The sequence below is a fragment of the Oncorhynchus mykiss genome, chromosome 18, assembly GCF_013265735.2.
Source record: "Oncorhynchus mykiss isolate Arlee chromosome 18, USDA_OmykA_1.1, whole genome shotgun sequence".
NCBI lineage: Eukaryota > Metazoa > Chordata > Actinopteri > Salmoniformes > Salmonidae > Oncorhynchus > Oncorhynchus mykiss.
In genome coordinates, this window is record NC_048582.1 from 24,278,190 (window position 1) to 24,299,058 (window position 20,869).

The following is a 20,869-nucleotide window of genomic DNA, read 5'->3' on the forward strand; positions in this document are numbered from 1 at the left end:
TGGATGGTGATGTTCTGACTAGGGGACACAGGATGAAAGCCTTCTCTGATGAAGGTCTGGGGTGCTGCAGAAGACAAACTAGGTGTTCAGAATTTTTATCAGGCAGGGATGGTATAGGGAACTGTCACAGTACCATTTTACTGAAGTTAAATTGACAAATCATTACATACTGTACATCATCTTTTGCAATGTTTAATTTGGTTGAATAATCAAATGCAATTGTTGTTCTATTCAATGACCCAAAGGTGGTTGTTTTAGACCCCATGCTGAGCGATGTAAGGACTTAACCCTGTGTGGTAAGGGGGGGCCTGCCTGCCTGCTCCCTGTAAACCAGCCAGCCTGGATCTGCCTGCTCCCTGTAAACCAGCCAGCCTGGATCTGCCTGCTTGGCCAATTGATTGATTTTACAGCATGGCACTTGCAGCTCTTTGCCCTGCTCTCATTGCTCATCCAATCAGTGAAGGGCCTGTTCCAGAGGACAGCAGCGTTATATTAGAACATCATTAGTACTGTGGTCCTCTTATGGGCCTGTGGCTCAGTACACTGCTCCAGCACTAGTCCCATGTCCCACAGGTTTGACTGGATGGAGATGGTGTATCTCGTGTTAGCCTTTCATCAGCCTGTGGATGTTGCCAATGTATCATTTGAGTTGTTCCTGGTCCAGTGGTCAGCAGTGGTGGAGACCAGTCCAGACCAGTGCCAGTGTTTGTTGACACTGGCACCCCCCCCCCAGGTGTAAGGTGTGGATTTACTGAACCGTTGGTTACTGTTTCTGTTTCTGAGAACAGAACTGGTACTTGTGGACACGGAGCTAGTGTTAGGGTTAGGGGGGTTGTGATTCAGGCAAGGGTAAAGGTTGAACCAGGATGTGGACATGAAGCTAAGGTTAAGGTAAGGGTTAGGGTTGTGATTGTTATTGAGGCAAGGGTAAGGGTTGAACCAGGATGTGGACATGAATTGAATTGAACTTATTTGGGTAAGAGACATATACAACAATATGTACAATGTGGTCCCAGAGTATAGCACTTCAAAGTATTAATTAAAACCCTTGTTTCCAAAGTGGTCCTCATGAAGCTAGGGTTAGGGTTGAACCTGGATGTGGACATGAAGCTAGGATTAGGGTTGAACCGAGATGTGGACATGAAGCTAGGGTTAGGGTTGAACCGAGATGTGGACATGAAGCTAGGGTTAGGGTTGAACCGGGATGCGGACATGAAGCTAGGGTTAGGGTTGAACCGAGATGTGGACATGAAGCTAGGGTTAGGGTTGAACCGAGATGTGGACATGAAGCTAGGGTTAGGGTTGAACCGAGATGTGGACATGGAGCTAGGGTTAGGGTTGAACCGAGATGTGGACATGAAGTTAGGGTTGACCCGAGATGTGGACATGAAGCTAGGGTTAGGGTTGAACCGAGATGTGGACATGAAGCTAGTGTTAGGGTTGAACCGAGATGTGGACATGAAGCTAGGGTTAGGGTTGAACCGAGATGTGGACATGAAGCTAGGGTTAGGGTTGAACCTGGATGTGGACATGAAGCTAGGATTAGGGTTGAACCGAGATGTGGACATGAAGCTAGTGTTAGGGTTGAACCGAGATGTGGACATGAAGCTAGGGTTAGGGTTGAACCGAGATGTGGACATGAAGCTAGGGTTAGGGTTGAACCGAGATGTGGACATGAAGCTAGGGTTAGGGTTGAACCTGGATGTGGACATGAAGCTAGGGTTAGGGTTGAACCAAGATGTGGACATGAAGCTAGGGTTAGGGTTGAACTGAGATGTGGACATGGAGCTAGGGTTAGGGTTGAACCGAGATGTGGACATGAAGCTAGGGTTAGGGTTGAACCGAGATGTGGACATGAAGCTAGAGTTAGGGTTGAACTGAGATGTGGACATGAAGCTAGGGTTAGGGTTGAACCGAGATGTGGACATGAAGCTAGGGTTAGGGTTGAACCTGGATGTGGACATGAAGCTAGGGTTAGGGTTGAACCTGGATGTGGACATGAAGCTAGGGTTAAGGTTGATAAGGTTGAGGTTAAGGCTGGTGCCTCCTGTAATAAACCTGGGTTCTTTTAAAACATTTCCAGATTTTTTAAGAACCCCTCACTGTCTGCCTAATGTGTTTGTAGTCTATACATGCTACACAAGTCAGTACATCTGCCTATTATCATCCTGTTGGATCTACAGTACCAATAAATTTAGGTGTTGCTAATTTATGACTTGAGTCTCACTAACCCCTTTACTGATACGATTTCATATCCTCGGGCTATTTTCTCTCTTTCAATTCTCTGAGAGAATAAGGAATTCCAGTGGCAAAAGCTCTCAAAAACCTCAGATCAAACGTATTCTCGGCTGAATTCCCTGTCAGAATAAAATCATTTGTTCCTCAGCGCTAACACTCTTGCTTGACGCTTTGTCCCTCCCTGGAACTCTCTCTCTCTCTCTCTCTCTCACTCCCTCTCTCACTCGCTCTCTAACTGGTGTGTGTGTGTTTTATGTGGTTTCAACAGCCATTTCCTTTGGGCCAATCTGTCCCTGGTAATGTTGGACGACACACAGGTTAACGTTAGCAACTGCTCTGTATGCACTTTGCGGTTTTACAAGTGTGCCCTTTCTCATCAGCTTCTGGAGTGAAACTAGCATTGTGTGCAGGCCAACATTACAAGCGGGGGGCAAGACGGGGTCAGAAGAACCTATTTCAAAGCCTCCATAATTACCTTGAAAGATAGTCTTATAAGATATGATATGATAGGATTCAATGTGGGAGGAAAAATGCTTTGTTGGCAGCAAAGGAGAGAGAGAGAACTTGTGTGGCTTCAAAAGAAGAAAGTTTTCCTCCTGAATTATTTAAGCAATCAACACTCATATACTTATAAGATTAAAGGAGAGGTTTTCAAAGAACAGTTCAACTCTCTGATGTACTGGCTACTGTCTATTGTGTCTACTGTCTCTATGTTCCGTTTTGAACCAAGGAGTGGGAAATATAACAACGTACCATTTATATTGTGGGGGGGATTTCTGTACATGGGACTTTTCTTTATATGTGAATTTTATAGGCCAATTGAATTCAATCGGCCTGGTATTGTATATTGGAGACCTAAAACAACGCAACATAATTTCAAACATGTCATATTCCATGAGAAAAAACACCCATGGTTTGAAATAACTCACCAGACAGCAATTAAATAGAAAAAACCCAAAAAAAACAATATTGTATTTCATAAAAATGTACAAAAGATATATACATATCCAACACAACAGAGTTGCATGGCAGTATACAAAAAAAAAACGTAGATTCCTAATACACTATGATATCTTAGTATCCTCGTCATCATCAAGGGCGGTACTGGAGAAAAAGTCATTTGACACCGAAAAGGAGGATTCTCTTTCCCTTTTAGATTTTTCCTAATTCATCACCAAGAGTTAATAGCAATGTTGTCACCCCCAGAATATGTATCATATCAAGCGTTTGCATATTCTTCAGAAGTGGTTGCTTAATTCCAGCCACAACTTGTCCCCGACACTGAGACGTCACTGTTCATCTCAGTAGTCCAACTCAACGCGGCAGACAAATAAGACGACGGCTCATATCGAAGACACTGTGTGGAAGTAGACCTGACATGACTAAATAGATTAGAAAAAAAGATTTCCTCTGACTCTATTGAATGATTTAATCATTTTTCTCCCAGATTCTTTTGTTGCTGCAACTTCACTGACAGAAGAAGAGAACATCTAATCTGCACAGATGAATGAGTTTCAGATAAGATCTGAGAGACAGAATCAAATCGGGTTTTTTTTTTAGATCAAGTCATTTACACAATTTACATATATGTGTGTCTTTAAATAACTAAATGATAGAAAAAAATCCCAAAATCGGTATCTGGTTGCACTTCAATGCGATCTGTGTCATATGCGTGTCTTGCATATTCTGCGGCATAGCCAGGCACTTGGTAAACTTGTTTTACTGCAGAACTGTACACTATCTCATGTACAACATTAACAGAATTGTGCTGTGGATCACAATGTACTTACTTACTCATCTAAGGCAAAATATGGCTTCTCAATAGATATGAAATCGCCATATTAGCTCCATAATGATACTGTACAGGATAATACAATAAGTAGCACAAACATAGTGGTGTTTTAGCATGAAGTCTTCAGAATCTCATAGGTTCCTTAGTCTCTGGTGGTCGTCAAAGTTCTCCAATGAGGTGCTTAGTGTTCAATCACATGGTCAGGAGGACCTCTGCAACAATGTTAACTAGTAGGTTCCCCTCGTGTCATTCACACAGCCAGTTTAAACTCTTGGTGGCAGATAAACTATCGTTCTTAGAGCTTGGGTTACAATAGGTCACTTCTTTTAACACACGTCCTGGGCCAAATACACCAAGGTAGGTACCGTGTGCTTTACCTGTGTCTGCCTTCAGCGTATTTGGGATCATCCTTATGACATCATGCTGAGGAACTTGTTCTCTTCTGCAAGCGCGGTGAGCAGGGAGCTCATATCGCCGATGGCCATGTTGCTGCCCCCTGCAGGGAGGGGAAGGGAGGGCAGGGTGACAGAGTTCCGGGGGGTGGTGAGTCTGGAGGAGGTCTGGGACAGACTCTGGAGGATACTGGGGCTGATGGTGCCTGACATCAGGCTGGAGTGGTCCCCATCATCCAGCATGGTGTCAAAGTCAATCTGGGGCTCCTCTGCCCCTGTCCCATTGGACGAGTCCACCGTACTGGAGACCTGGTTGTTTACTCCCGGTGAGGTCATTGAGGTCTCAGTGCTGTCTGAGGGACATTGAAGAACATCCACTACTGGTGATGTCATCGTCTGCGTGTTGACGTTCCCGTTTGGCCCAAACACGTGCATCTGTCCTGTGTAGAACATAACATTGTTGTCTGTGTTGTTGCCATTGCTGCAGTGATTGCCTATTGAGTGTTGTCGCTGGATTGTCATTGACCCTGAATGCTGTCTGCTTAGAGACTTATGTTCTGTGGGCGGTCTTGGCTGGATGAGTATTTGACCTCCATTCTGTATAGGATGCTGAACCTGGGACGCTATATTATATTTCTGTTGATGTGAGATCATCCGCGAAGAGTTCACACCGCTATCCTTAAATGTGACTTGAGACAACTGACTCCCCACTGGCTGCGTCCTCAGTCGGCTGTTCTGCGTGTCTACACTGTGCACTGTGCCACCAACTGCCATACTACTACAGGAGGACCGCTGGTTAGCGTTAGCATCACTAGGACCGAGACCCTGGTTAAACCCATACTCGAGGCTCACTCGTTCATTGAGGTTAGCATTAGCGGGCTGCTGCTGCTGTAGGCTCTGTTGCTGGACACAGCCCAGCCTGGAGTCTGTCCTCTGCTGCTGTATGTATCTCCCCTGATGAGCTGCATGAGCCAGGTTGTGGTTAATCTGTGCAATGTGTTGGTTGGAGTTAAGATTCTGCTTCTGAAACGAGACAAAGTTCTGTTTCTGTTGGACCATGGCGAGGTTTGAGTCGCTTCGACCGAACGGCAGATGTTGGGTTGGGTTGTGAAGAGCTTCCACAGTCCCTGAGCTGACCTCATTCCACTGTACCGGCATGGTGCTCGTCTTACTGAGTGAGGAGGGGAAAGACTGCTTCGGATGGCCTGGGCTTAGGGCACAGGAGAGGCGCTTGGTTTGTGGTGCAGACGAAGGGTTCATACTCATATTGGTGTCCACCACAGCCATCCTTCGCTGGTGGTAAAACTGCTGTTGTTGCTGGGGGTTAGGGTTTATTGCGTTTCCATGGAAACCGCATTGTGCTTGTCGGTTGGCACAGTCTGACTCTCCAGCTCCGCCCTGAGCGGTGATGTAGTGAACGACGTCATCCGGAAGTACCATCATCTCCTCCTCACTGCTGTTGCGTCTACCGCTCATATCGCCGGCCATGGTCTCCATGGCCACGTTCTCAGAGATGCTGGGCGGCCGGGGGCAGTAGGGGTATCGCTGCAGGCTGTCGTCGGAGCGCGGCTGGTGGCTCTGGAGCACCAGGTGGCGCCGCTCGGCTGCAGACAGGGCCTGGTTCGGCAGGGAGGCGTGTGGGGGGAGGTTCTGCATGTTGCCCGTGCTGTTGTAGCGCTGCACCTGAGGCTGATGGGACAGCGGGGACAGTGGGTCCAGGGACGGCCGCCGGGGGACGGGGTCGCTAGCCCGACGGGGAATGTTGGACGGAGCTTCGTGGGGCATCATGCTGCGGCCGTTATAGTTTCCCATATCGCCGCTGCAGCGCCTGGGAACCCCACTGGGGATAACGGGGTCGAAGGAGGAGTAACCAGACGACGAGTCTCCCTGGGAAGCGTCCCTGTAGAGGGCCAAGCAGGTCTTGAGACTCATCCTCTCCATGTTGGGTAAAGGTGTGGGTGGGGCTCCGCCTGTAGCCGCCGCATATTTCGCCTTGAGGTGGTAGTGCTGGGCGGGGGTGAGGCTGAGGTGACTGGGCAGCCGTCCCCCTCCTCCACCACCCCCACACTGGCTGGCGTCGCTGGAGCGGCGGGACAGGTCTGCAGAGATGGGGTCGTAGGAGCCGGTGGAGCTGATGTTGTGGTGGCGGTGGCCACTGAACGCGGAGGCGTCGCTGGAGCGGCGGCTGGAGTAGCAGGGGGAGATGCCAGAGGAGCGGCGGCTGATGTAGGCAGAGGAGACGGTGCTGGTGGCGCTGTCCCTGCGCTCCATCAGATGGTCCAGCTGGTTTAGGACAGTCACCTTACTGGAACACAGCTCACTGAGGCTGAACGATCCAGGCCCGCCACACATATTTCCACTCTCCAAAAGGGTCCCTGAAGCAAAGAAGAATTGATTTCACACAGGAGGAATGTAGCCTGAATAGATTTCTGAATGTACTGAGTACTCAAAAAGGATAATTATGAAAACACTGGTTACTTCTTTCTTTTTATGTTTACTCACCGCTTGCTGGTATGGGCGGTAGCTTGGTGTTCTGGACTGGAGGAGCTGGATGATGATTGGCCCACTGGCAGGAGTCCCTCGCCGTCTTCAGTTTCTCCTTCTTCAGGTGTTCTAGTCTGTGGATGTGGCTGAGGCCTAGGTGTTGACGTAGGTGGAGGCCCACCCCGACCCCTGCTGTCCCAGACGAGAGGCCAGAGAAGGAGGAGTCCACGAGGGGCCCCGAGGGGTCGTCCAGTCCAGTCAGGTCCCCCATGCTGCCCCCGCCGCTGTGGAGGGCCATCTCTACTCCACTGTCATGGTTGGTGGAACTGCCAAGTGGCGACGGCTCGCTGCTACATGACGACTGACCACCAGGGCTGGACTGATACATCTAGAGAGAGAGAGACAGAGAGACAGAGAGAGAGACAGAGAGAGAGACAGAGAGAGAGAGAGAGAGAGAGACAGAGAGACAGAGAGAGAGACAGAGAGAGAGACAGAGAGACAGAGAGAGAGACAGAGAGAGAGACAGAGAGAGAGACAGAGAGAGAGACAGAGAGAGAGAGAGAGAGAGAGAGAGAGAGAGAGAGAGAGAGAGAGAGAGAGACAGAGAGAGAGACAGAGAGAGAGAGGCAGAGAGAAACAACATGTTTATATCTAAAAAAGGAAAGGGATCGCCATCTAACGAAGAGGAAGTAGAACAGTGATAACAGAACAACATAAGGAGATGTACAGTGAATCATGCAAGTTCTTTCCTCCACAACTTTAATTGTAAATAACGAGTGTTGTTTGGGGTGGCTACAGATTACTGCGCTCTTTAGACTGTCTGTGAATTAGAAATGGGGGAGATGAAAGGATGCTTGAGTACATGCTAGGCCAGCACAAGGGGCTATGAATCTGTGGCTCTCTGGGTTGTGGGGCTCCCCAGTCCCTCTTTATGGTGTACAGTATGAGGACTTCAAATTCTGTAATAACTATTACACACATGTTTGGACCGTGTTCCTTACTGGCGATGGCTTGTCATACAGCAGCAGAACATGATGATGAAATGAAGGGAGATATTATGAAAGATATTCTGTAATGAACTGAAGCTGTGCTCACCTTAGTAATGTCTGTCCTTAAGGAAAGTTTCAAAGAGAAATGGAAAGGAAACGTGCAGAGAGTGTTAGATAGGAAGGAGAAAAGTTTGTTAGGTAAGATTTGCATGCCATTGTTAGTAGGGGCTCTGAGTGAGAAAGTAGAAGGGCATTATTGGTATTTAACCAGGCAAGTCAGTTAAGAACAAATTATTATTTGCAATTATTTACAATGACTGCCCAGGAACAGTGACTGCCCTGTTCAGGGACAGAACGACAGATTTTTACCTTGTCAGCTCGGGGATTCGATCTCTCAACCTTTCGGTTACTGGCCCAATGCTCTAACCACTAGGCTACCTGCCGCCCCTTATCTGATTGCACAAATCTATAAAGTGGCTAAACCATAGATTGGGAGGGCACACATAACCGTACAGTAACCTAAAAACGCTGAATTATATTTCCACTTCTACTCCAAATGATCTCTCTTTCACCAGATGATCTCTTACCACAGACTTCTCCGTCTTGATAGACTTGACCTGCAGGTAGTCCTCCATGCCTCTCGAGGTGCTGTCCATCTTCTCCTCCGTGCCCCGGCCTGTCTCGTTCTCTCCATTCTCTTTGGGTGGCACGGGTCTGCTGGGCGGCAGGTCGCTGCGCTGTTTCTTGGTGACGTGGGCCTCTGGTCCGTGGACTGTCTTCACGTGCTTCCTGAGAGAGCTGGGGTCCGTGTAGCGCTTCGTACACCCGGGGACTTTACACACATAGGGTTTCTGTGGATACAAATGTATTTATTTCATCTTTATTTAGAAAGGTTATACTCTGATGGGATACTCCTTGCTGTCCCCAGTCCACCTGACTGTGCTGCTGCTCCAGTTTCAACTATTCTGCCTTATTATTATTTGACCATGCTGGTCATTTATGAACATTTGAACATCTTGACCATGTTTTGTTATAATCTCCACCCGGCACAGCCAGAAGAGGACTGGCCACCCCACATAACCTGGTTCCTCTCTAGGTTTCTTCCTAGGTTTTGGCCTTTCTAGGGAGTTTTTCCTAGCCACCGTGCTTCTACACCTGCATTGCTTGCTGTTTGGGGTTTTAGGCTGGGTTTCTGTACAGCACTTTGAGATATCAGCTGATGTACGAATGGCTATATAAATAAATTTGATTTGATTTGATTTTTGATTTGCTGATAATGGGCCTCTGTACGCCTGTGTAGATATTCCATAAAAAAAATCTGCTGTTTCCAGCTACAATAGTCATTTAAAGCATTAACAATGTCTACACTGTATTTCTGATCAATTTGGTGTTATTTTAATGGCCGAAAAATGTTTTTTTCTTTCAAAAACAAGGACATTTCTAAGTGGACCCAAACTTTTGAACGGTAGTGTGTATTTAATGCGAAGCGATTTACAGTACAGTGAGGGTATACATTTAAATGTGGCCCCAGCGGGAAGCAAACCGACAACCCTGGCGTGGTTACCACCACACTCTTACCAAGTGAGCCACACAGGATCCAGAGGGAGATGAATATCATGCAGTTCACATTCTGTTTAATAACATTCAAATACATGCCTGGGAATTAGAATATCCATCCCCTCCTACTTACTCAGATTAGCTGTGACTAGCTGTTGTTGTAAACACGCAATTAGAGTGTATAAATTATGTATGCAAGACCAGTGACTTGTTGGTTCTGCTTACAGCCACAGAATATCACTAAGATTTATGCGGTTTCCAGTAATAAAGTTACAGTTATACTGGTGTGTGTGTGTGTGTGTGTGCGTGTGTGTGCGCGTGCGTGCGTGTGGATCCATGGGATGCTGTGCTCTCCCCCTACACTTCTCTCCTCTATCGCCTGATGGATAGGCCAGTAGGAGGCTTGGAACGGTTCCAGGGTTCATTTTGTATTGGTGATCTGCAGGTGGTCTGGATCTCCATTAGGGATGCCTACGCTTGATTCACACTAATGCACTGTGGGGCTGCCATGCTCATTAGTTCCGTACATCATTACTTACTCACACACACGCCTGCATACACACACACACACACACACACACTTAGGAACACACGCACGCACACACACACACAAACAAACACAACACACACGGCCGTGGTTTAATGAGGCAAGTATAGACGTCCAAGAACAATCACCGTGCGTGATGAGAAAAAGTCCACACATCTCATTTCAGCCTGAATATGTAAAAGGCTAGCAGACAACCCATTGAAGATACATGCGTCAGTTTGTATTTTCTTGATGCCACAATCTTTTGGCCCAGGACCTTACAGTAAGTCACAAAAGGTAGAAGAGTATTGATCCTACTCATGTCTGTCTAAGAGAATATCTAATGGACTTTATAAGTGAGTCTGTCTGAAGTCTTGGCAGGGCAGAATGGAGCTGCAGTGCTGTGCAGTGTGGGAGCTTGACAGCATCCAAAATGGTGCCCGATTGCCTGCATAGTACGCTGTTTTTAGACCAGGGCCCTGAAAGTACTGCGCTATGAAGGGGATAGGTTGGTGTTTGGGAGGCAGCCCCAGTAGGATCTCATTGAAGTGTGTGTGCGCGTGAGCGCACCTCGTTGGAGTGTGTGCGATTCTGGTGCTTGGCTCTGTCCGAGGCGTTGGAGAAGGCTTTGTTGCATCCCTCGTGGTCACACACATATGGTTTTTCCCCGGTGTGAGATCGCAGGTGGGTCTTCAGATTCTCCAGGCGAGAATAGGCCTTACAGCAGCCCTCAAACTGCAAGAGAGAGAAAGGAAAACACCAAAGCAGTCAAACACAGGATCTTTGTACAGTGTATTTCACAGCGATCCTTGTTTTCCATTCCTGTTTAATTTCTATAAAGATGTCCTTTGCAATTATTGTGTAATGAATGATACTCTTGTGTGGAGGCATATACAGTGCATTCGGAAAGTATTCAGACCCCTTCACTTTTTCCACATTTTGTTACGTTACAGCCTTATTCTAAAATTGATTAAAAACAATTAAAATCTCATCAAGCTACACACAATACCCCATAATGACAAAGCAAAAACTGGTTTCGGGATTTTTTTATCAAATGTTTCAAAAATAAAAAACAGAAATACCTTATTTACATAACTATTCAGACCCTTTGCTTTGAGACTCGAAATTGAGCTCAAGTGCATCCGGTTTCCATTGATCATCCTTGAGTTGTTTCTACAACTTTATTGGAGTCCACCTGTGGTAAATTCAATTAATTGGACATGATTTGGAAATGTACACACCTGTCTATATAAGTTCCCAATGTTGACAGTGCATGTCAGAGCAAAAACCAAGCCATGAGGTTGAAGGAATTGTCTGTAGAGCTTCGAGGCACAGATCTGGGGAAGGGTACCAAAAAAGGTCTGCAGCATTGAAGGTCCCCAAGAACACAGTGGCCTCCATCCTTCTTAAATGGAAGAAGTTTGGAGCCACCAAGACTCTTCCTAGAGCTGGCTGCCTGGCCAAACTGAGAAATCAGGGAAGAAAGGCCTTGGTCAGGGAGGTGACCAAGAACCCAATAGTCACTCTGACAGAAATCCAGAGTTCCTCTGCGGAGATGGGAGAATCATCCAGAAGGTCAACCATCTCTGCAGCACTCCACCAATCAGGCCTTTACGGTAGAGTGGCCAGACAGAAGCCACTCCTCAGTAAAAGGAACATGACAGCCCTCTTGGATTTTGGCTGCAGTCACTGCCAAAGGTGCTTCAACAAAGTAGCTGTGCGCCAGAAGAGGAAAGAACTGATCCCAGCCATGAAAGCTGCCAGAGCTCGCGGGGACATTGCTTACATCCGCTATGACAGGCTCATTGTCCACCCCCCCTCCCAGAAGCCTGGAAGGGATGAGAGAGCCAAACCTATGGGTTCATAGCTTCAACAACGCAACACACACACACACACACACACACACACACACACACACACACACACACACACACACACACACACACACACACACACACACACACCAATTGATTAATGACTTGCTAAATGTATATTTTTGTATCTTACTTTGTTTGCTCTCTCCAGTATTATGTCTGTCTCTGATGAGCTACCCAGGAAAGGGCTGAAAATAGCCCGTATTAATATGTGTAGCCTTAGAAATAAGGTTCATGAAATAACTTGCTAACATCAGATAACATTCATATATTAGCCATTTCTGAGACTCACTTAGATAATTCATTTGATAATACAGCAGCAGCAATACAAGGATATAACATCGACAGAAATGCTTATGGGGGAGGTGTTGCTGTATATATTCAGAGCCACATCCCTGTAATGCTTCGAGATCTTTTGTCAAGTGTTATTGAAGTGTTGTGGTTGCAGGTTCTCTTGGCACATCTAAAGCCGTTTCTTTTGGGGTGTTGCTATAGACCACTTACTGTATGTGCTAACAGTCAGTATCTAAATAATATGTGTGAAATGCTTGATAGTGTATGTGGTGTAAACAGAGAGGTCTACTTTCTTGGGGACCTGAATATTGACTGGTTTCATCAAGCCGTCCGCTCAAGAGGAAGCTTCTTACTGTAACCAGTGCCTGTAATCTGGTTCAGGTTATTAACCAACCTACCAGGGTGTTTATAAACACTACAAGTACAAGATCATCCACATGTATCCATCACGTTTTTACTAATGCTGTAGAACTTTGTTCTAAAGCTGTATCCGTACCAATTGGATGCAGTGATCACAATATAGTGGCTATATCCAGGAAAGCCAAAGTTCTAACAGCTGGTGCCTAAAATAGTGTATAAGAGATCATACGCAAGATTTTGCTGTGACTCTTATGCGGACGATGTTAAAAATATTTGTCGGTCTGATGTGATTAATGAGGTGCATCCAGACGCTGCACTTGATGCATTTATGAAATTGCTTCTTCCAACTATTGATAAACATGCACCTGTTAAGCAACTCAATGTTAGAACTGTGAAGGATCCATGGATTGATGAGGAATTGAAAAACTGTATGGTTGAAAGAGATGGAGCAAAAGGAGTGGCTAATAAGTCTGGCTGCACATCTGACTGGCTGACTTACTGCAAATTGAGAAATGATGTGACTAAACACAACAAAAAAGAAGAAACTGTATTATGAAGCCAATATCAATGATATAAAGAACAATGGAAAAAACCTTTGGAGTACTTTAAATGAAATTATGGGCAGAAAGACAAATTCAACTCATCACGAAACCATTTGATGTTGCCAGTTATTTTTATGATTATTTCATTGGCAAAGTGGGCAAACGTAGGCAGGAAATGCCAACAACGAACAGTAAGCAATTGTATCCATGCATAAAAAACAAATAATGAAAGAAAAGCATTGCAAGTTTGAATTTTGTAAAGTTATGTGGGAGAGGTGGGAAAATGATTGTTATTGATCAATAATGACAAACCTCCAGGCATTGACAACTTAGATGGAAAGCAACTGAGGATGGTAGATGACTCTATAGCCACTCCCATCTGTCATATTTTTAATCTGAGCCTAGAGGAAAGTCTTTGTCAGGGCTGGAAGGAAGCCAAAGTAATTCCGCTACCCAAGAGTGGTAAAGCGGCCTTTACTGGTTCTAACAGCAGACCTATAAGCTTGCTGCCAGCTCTTAGCAAACTGTTGTAAAATATTATGTTTGACCAAATACAATACTATTTCTCTGTAAACAGATTAACAACAGACTTTCAGCATGCTTATAGAGAAGGACACTCAACATGTACTGCACTGACACAAATGACTGATGATTGGTAAAAATAAATTGTAATAAGAAGATTGTGGGAGCTGTACTGTTAGATTTTAATGCAGTCTTTTATATTATTGACCATAACCTGTTGTTGTGTTATGGCTTTTCAACCTTTGCCATGTCGTGGATTCAGAGCTATCTATCTAATATAACTCAAAGGGTTTTCTTTAATGGAAGCTTCTCTAATGTCAAACATGTAACGTGTGGTGTACCGCAGGGCAGCTCTCTAGGCCCTCTACTCTTTTCTATTTTTTACCAATGACCTGCCACTGGCATTAAACAAAGCATGTGTGTCCATGTATGCTTATGATTCAACCAAATATGCATCAGCAACCACAGCTAATGAAGTCACTGAAACCCTTAAGTAATTAATTAGCATTTTATTGCATGACATAAGTATTTGATACATCAGAAAAGCAGAACTTAATATTTGGTACAGAAACCTTTGTTTGCAATTACAGAGATCATACGTTTCCTGTAGTTCTTGACCAGGTTTGCACACACTGCAGCAGGGATTTTGGCCCACTCCTCCATACAGACCTTCTCCAGATCCTTCAGGTTTCGGGGCTGTCGCTGGGCAATACGGACTTTCAGCTCCCTCCAAAGATTTTCTATTGGGTTCAGGTCTGGAGACTGGCTAGGCCACTCCAGGACCTTGAGATGCTTCTTACGGAGCCACTCCTTAGTTGCCCTGGCTGTGTGTTTCGGGTCGTTGTCATGCTGAAAGACCCAGCCATGACCCATCTTCAATGTTCTTACTGAGGGAAGAAGGTTGTTGGCCAAGATCTTGCGATACATGGCCCCATGGATGGATTTCTTGGGGTTGTATTCATCCTTCTTCTTCCTCCAAACACGGCGAGTGGAGTTTAGACCAAAAAGCTCTATTTTTGTCTCATCAGACCACATGACCTTCTCCCATTCCTCGTCTGGATCATCCAGATGGTCATTGGCAAACTTCAGACGGGCCTGGACATGCGCTGGCTTGAGCAGGGGGACCTTGCCTGTGCTGCAGGATTTTAATCCATGACAGCGTAGTGTGTTACTAATGGTTTTCTTTGAGACTGTAGTCCCAGCTCTCTTCAGGTCATTGACCAGGTCCTGCCGTGTAGTTCTGGGCTGATCCCTCACCTTCCTCATGATCATTGATGCCCCACGAGGTGAGATCTTGCATGGAGCCCCAGACCGAAGGTGATTGACCGTCATCTTGAACTTCTTCCATTTTCTAATAATTGCGCCAACAGTTGTTGCCTTCTCACCAAGCTGCTTGCCTATTGTCCTGTAGCCCATCCCAGCCTTGTGCAGGTATACAATTTTATCCCTGATGTCCTTACAAAGCTCTCTAGTCTTGGCCATTGTGGAGAGGTTGGAGTCTGTGATTGAGTGTGTGGACAGGTGTCTTTTATACAGGTAACGAGTTCAAACAGGTGCAGTTAATACAGGTAATGAGTGTAGAACAGGAGAGCTTCTTAAAGAAAAACTAACAGGTCTGTGAGAGCCAGAATTCTTACTGGTTGGTAGGTGATCAAATACTTATGTCTTGCAATAAAATGCTAATTAATTACTAAAAAATCATACAATGTGATTTTCTGGATTTTTGTTTTAGATTCCGTCTCTCACAGTTGAAGTGTACATATGATAAAAATTACAGACCTCTACATGCTTTGTAAGTAGGAAAACCTGCAAAATCGGCAGTGTATCAAATACTTGTTCTCCCCACTGTATGTAGTTCTGTCCTTGAGCTGTTCTTGTCTATTGATGTTCTGTATTATGTCATTCTGTATTATGTTTCATGTTTTGTGTGGACCACAGGAAGAGTAGCTGCTGGGGATCCTAATAAAATAAATAAAATACCAAAAGTACATGGTCTGAATAATGAAGTAAATATGTTATTTGAGTTTTACATTTTTTTATACATTTGCAAAAATGTATGCTTTGTCATTATGGGGTATTGTATGTAGATTGGTGAGGGGAAAAAACTATTTAATAAATTTTAGAATAAGGCTGTAACGTAACAAAATATGGAAAAAGTGAAGGGGTCTGAATACTTTCCGAATGCACTGTTTATAGTCACCAATCCTAACTTTAGAAACAAATCTCCCCTTGACATCAGTGCATGATTTATGTGAAAACTTAAGGATTTGGCCTGAAGAGAGAAAAGTCTTAGATGTTGTACATGAGGGACTTACAATACAGTACCGTAGAGGATATATCTAGGTCTTACTGTAAGAAGGACCCATTGCCCTTACTGAAACTACTAACAAACACCCTACTAACCAGCTTAGGGACATCCTCTATGTGAATATGTAATGTAATCACACTGTAAGCATATTTGTATTCCTTTTCAAGAATGATCACGTGAAATATGGAGAAAATCCCAAACGGCATTTCTAGATTTGTGTGTGTGCAAGCTTGCACACATCTGTGTGTGATTCTCTGTGAGTGTGAGTGTGTTTGTGTGTGTGTGTGTGTGTGTGTGACGGTACACTCTACAAATGTTTAGAGAGGCAAATGCTCAGCGAAAGGCCGAGCCTGGCGACGATCAGTTACTCACGGTACACTTGTGTGGCTTCTCCCCTGTGTGTCTCCTCATGTGAACCACCAGCATGTACTGGGCCTTAAACGGCTTCTGCTCCCTGGAACACTCATCCCAGCGGCACACAAACTCCTTCTTCTCCCCGTGGATGTGGTCGTTGTTGATGTGCTGTGGGGGAGACACGGATGACCCGGATGACACGTGTTAATACCTTTCTGGATCTCTACAGCCTGTGAAACTTGCGGTCCCGACCAGTAACAACCCCTAGCCCCTACTCCCTAAAACACTTGTGTCAATCTAAGGGATTGAATAGGTGTAAAGCAACCGTCATTCAGTTGTAGTAATTCTTTTAAATCTACATAAGTGCCGAAGGGGAAGGGGCGGGGTTTTCTTTCTGTGCATGGCCTGTAACTTCTCCCGATGTTAACAATGTTTACATATTTTGCATTACTCATCTCAAATGTATATACTGTATTCTATTATACTGTATTTTAGTCTATGCTGCTCCGACATTGCTCGTCCAATTATGATATATTCTTAATTCCTTTACTTTAGATTTGTGTGTATTGTGTGTATTGTTGTGAAATTTGTTAGATATTACTTGTTAGATATTACTTGGTAGATATTACTGCACTGTTGGAGCTAGAAACACAAGCATTTCGCTACACCCGCAATAACATCTGCTAAACACGTGTATGTGACCAATACAATTTGATTTGATGTTTCTCTCCCCACAGAAGTCCCTCTGAGGTTGTCTTTTTTATTAGGTCTCTAGCTGTGTTCTGTTCTGTCTGTCGTTGAGTGTATTTGTACTACTTAAAGAACACACTATCAACAGGAGACAGAGGTTCTCTCTGTGACAGAGGTCTATTAGAACAACTCAATTTCAGGTTGTGACAGAGGCGGAGCAGCCATTTGCCTATCAAAGAAATTAGGAGTAACGCCATCAATCAAAGTTTGCCGTTAACTTTCCGTTTGTCAGACAGTGAAGAGAAAAGACGTGATTGTGTTGTCGGGACGCACACTTTGCAGTGTGGCTCTGTTAGATGAGTTCCACTAGTCTACTTTTTCCACAAGAGGGATTCTACGGTTAGGGAAATTAAAATCAATCGTCCAACAGGCAAATGCTCCTTTGCTCCGCTCTGTTTGTATGTGTCTGAAGCGGCAGCCTCACAACACTTTCATTTAATGGAATTGCCCTGTGACAGATTTCCAACTCTCTTATCCAAGATTGATGTGGCATCCCGCTGGCTGGCGTGCATATAGCCTAGGACGAATGGGTCTGGACAGGTATTGTGCACCTCCCTCATTAGGGCTGTAGTGTTTGAGTGCAGGGGCCCAGTGAGTGTGGAGGGATTACAACTCAACCACTGCTGTTTCCTGGGATCCTTTGATGAACACATCTGCAGAAAAGGACTCAATACCCTGAGAACATTTAGTTAGTTTCAACCATGCAGCAACTAAAGAAACTTTTTTCCTTGCAAGAGTGTAGCGCTAACAAGCATATTTGCATTCACACACACACACATATACACACACACACGCACGCACGCACGCACGCACGCACGCACGCACGCACGCACGCACACACACACACACACACACACACACACACACACACACACACACACACACACACACACACACACACACACTTTGGTGACAAGGACCATCATTGTAATAGCTAAATGCCAACATATTCCTTAGGCTACTCTCTCTACATGTTGGTTAAATGTCTGGCCCATGATAACTAAGCCAAAGACACATGGCGGTTGAGCGTGCGTTGACTGCTCTCTCAGACAAGCAGCTCTTTGTCCGTAACTGCCTAACCTAAACCATCCTGGCCTATCATTAGGAAGGTGTTTGTGTGTATGTGTGCCTATCATTAGGAAGGATCTCAGAGGTTTCACGTTCAGCTGGAGTGTAACTGTCGGTGACTGAGTGAAACAATGAGGATAGATAATGGAGGCCATAGTCAAAGCTCCTCTGTGTTACAGTGCCCCCCTTCTCTCTCTCTCCCTCTTCCTCTCTCTCTCTCTCGCTTCCTCTCTCTTCCGCTCTCTCTCTCCCTCTTCCTCTATCTCGCTAACCTGCTCTCTCTCTCTTCCTCTTTCTCTCTCTCTCTTCCTCTCTCTTCCACTCTCTCTTCCACTCTCTCTCTCTCTCTCCTATCTCTCTCTCTCGCTCTCCCCCTCGCTCCCTCACTCTGCCCCCCTCCCCTTTCGCTCTCTCTTTCTTTCTCTCTCTGTCTGTCTGTCCCCCTCTCTTTCTGCTTCAGTGACGGCCTGGAATGCCCCTGCTCGACCAAGACTCTACATGCCGAAAAGTTCAAAAGAGTAAAACAATCCCAGTCTCATGGAAGCTAAACGCTAAGCTTTCTTTATGTGAACAACCAATGAATCATCTGACTCTCAGTATCTATCTGGAGGAACGCATAATAAAACAGGACCCCAGTTGAAGTCCATTGACAAGCCTTAGTCTTAGGCAGCATTAAAATATGGACTCTTAGTTTGTTAGAGGTTACTGTGAAGACTAAATCAGGGAGGGGTTAAGGGTTTAGTGTTCCTGGCAGGATGGCTTTATGTTGGGCTTCAGAGGTCAGAGGTCAGAGGTTAGGGAGCTCATATAGACCTAGAGGTCTGTGGGATTTATTCTGGACTTATTCCAGCTGCACTGACAGGCAGACCTCCTCTCTCTCACCACACACTCATTAGATAGCGACCTTCCTCTGCTCTTGGCCCAGGGCCCGGTTTCTTCGTTTGAACCACAGGTAACATACTTAGCCTTAAGGTGCTTTTAGGAAACCAGCTCCGGGTTGGTTGTTTTAAAACACACAGGAACATTTTCTGAGCTAGTTAAAGAAAAAGGAAATGCTTGTCTGATCCCTGTCTCCTGTCCCCTGTCCCCCGTCCCCTCCTGTCCCCCGTCCCCTCCTTACATGGACCAGTTGTTCCTGCGTGTCGTACTCCTTAGAGCATCCTTCCCAGTGGCAGTTGGTCTCATACACCATCTCTGGCTCATGCTTGCATTCATCTTTATCCAAGTCCTCCTTCAGGCCCAGCATCCCACCTAGATGATCCTGTTAGAGTTAGAACACGAGAAAAGAGAAGAAGACTTTATAGTCCATTCTCTCTTACAGTCTAAGAAATATGTCTTATTTCTTTTAACCCAACACAAGCTATTAACACTCCTGCCGACACTTCAACCAGGGATGCAAACTAGTCACCTTTTGGCGGAAGTCGCCGTTTTGAATTCGTGTAGATCCGATAAGAAAAGTTTAGGAGAGGAGGAGTGGGGTGGGGGGCTTTGGATCACTACTGGCTGTAAGCGAACGAGTGCTGCGCGTTTGGAGCAATACTGTCTGTATCCAAGGCTCAGCCAATCGTTCACATAACAGCAGAATGCAGCGCAGCAGGCGACTGAAGAGGGAAGAGGCAACCAACGTGCCTGTTACAGTGGAAAGTGGGAAGGCAAGCTTGCCCTGAACGATAACGAAGAGGTGACGTTAGAGAAGCCTGACCACGGAGACCGGGGGTGAGAAGATGATGAAGCGTACTTCATGAGCTGTAACCGAAAAACAACTGGCATTCGGAAAGTTTGAGGTGAGGGAGAAAGTGTGGTGGAACAGGTATTGTTAGCATTGTCAAGTGTCTTGCTAGCTGGATCGAATAATCCGTTAGCTAGCCAGAGAAATGTTGAGCAACATTAGCCAACTTATCTGATCAAATAATTTAGTTTATAGTGTGACAATTAGCTGGCTAATAAAGTCAGACAGCTAACGTTAGATAGCCAACGTTTCAACATCAGATGAGCTAACATTCGTGGCCTAACCAATTCGCTTTAGTATTAACTGGTATACGACTCCTTGCCGTTCCTCAAGTTATAACGCGTTAGTTGCTTACTGGACCCTGGCAATCTGTGTGAAATGTTAACTAGCTAACTAGTTAACGAACTAACTACTATCTGTGAACTAATGTTATCCCTCTACAGTTTGTGGTTAATTTTCAGAATTAGAGAATTAGGTGAAAATGAGGCGTTGCTTGTTAAACAAGTGGATTCAGGGATCAAGTGTTGCTGGAGCTGGGCCTGACTTAAGCTGGATGCCTGGAACACCACACACGTCCACTCTTTCTCACTTTTTCAATACAGTGGCTAAAAAGGGGTATGGTGTACTCTCTGCCTGAAAGAGATCAATTATGCCAACAAAGAGTATCATGCTCTGATGGCACATTGTAGAACCGATGTCCACAGGCAGAAAGTGTACAATGTTATAATGTGCAGTGTAGGCCAAATATATGACTTTTGTTGTGTTAAATTTGACAGTAACACTTGTGTATGTTTTATTTTATTTTTTTATTTTACCTTTATTTAACCAGGCAAGTCAGTTAAGAACAAATTCTTATTTTCAATGACGGCCTGGGAACAGTGGGTTAACTGCCTGTTCAGGGGCAGAACGACAGATTTGTACCTTGTCAGCTCGGGGGTTTGAACTGGCAACCTTCCGGTTACTAGTCCAACGCTCTAACCACTAGGCTACCCTGCCGCCTCGTATGTGAGTGAGGGGGGGGGATTATTACATGTTTTACTCAGTGAAGGTTATTTTTGCACACGTAGCCTTGTGCACTTGATCGATGTCT

The 20,869-nt window shown here is 45.3% G+C and overlaps 1 protein-coding gene across 1 annotated transcript in view; it reads right to left on the reverse strand.

Annotated features, from left to right (window-relative positions):
- Window positions 1-1,957: 1,957 nt before the first annotated feature.
- Window positions 1,958-20,869, reverse strand: part of LOC110497104 (zinc finger protein GLI2) — a 91,286-nt gene continuing 72,374 nt past the window's right edge. Inside the window, exons 9-14 of the mRNA XM_036952397.1 lie at window positions 19,171-19,311; window positions 16,251-16,400; window positions 10,549-10,713; window positions 8,483-8,746; window positions 6,925-7,294; window positions 1,958-6,797 (exon numbers count right to left, since the gene is read on the reverse strand). Coding sequence (XP_036808292.1) covers window positions 4,441-6,797; window positions 6,925-7,294; window positions 8,483-8,746; window positions 10,549-10,713; window positions 16,251-16,400; window positions 19,171-19,311 — 3,447 coding nt within the window. The 3' untranslated portion in view covers window positions 1,958-4,440. The remainder of the gene's footprint in view (window positions 6,798-6,924; window positions 7,295-8,482; window positions 8,747-10,548; window positions 10,714-16,250; window positions 16,401-19,170; window positions 19,312-20,869) is intronic.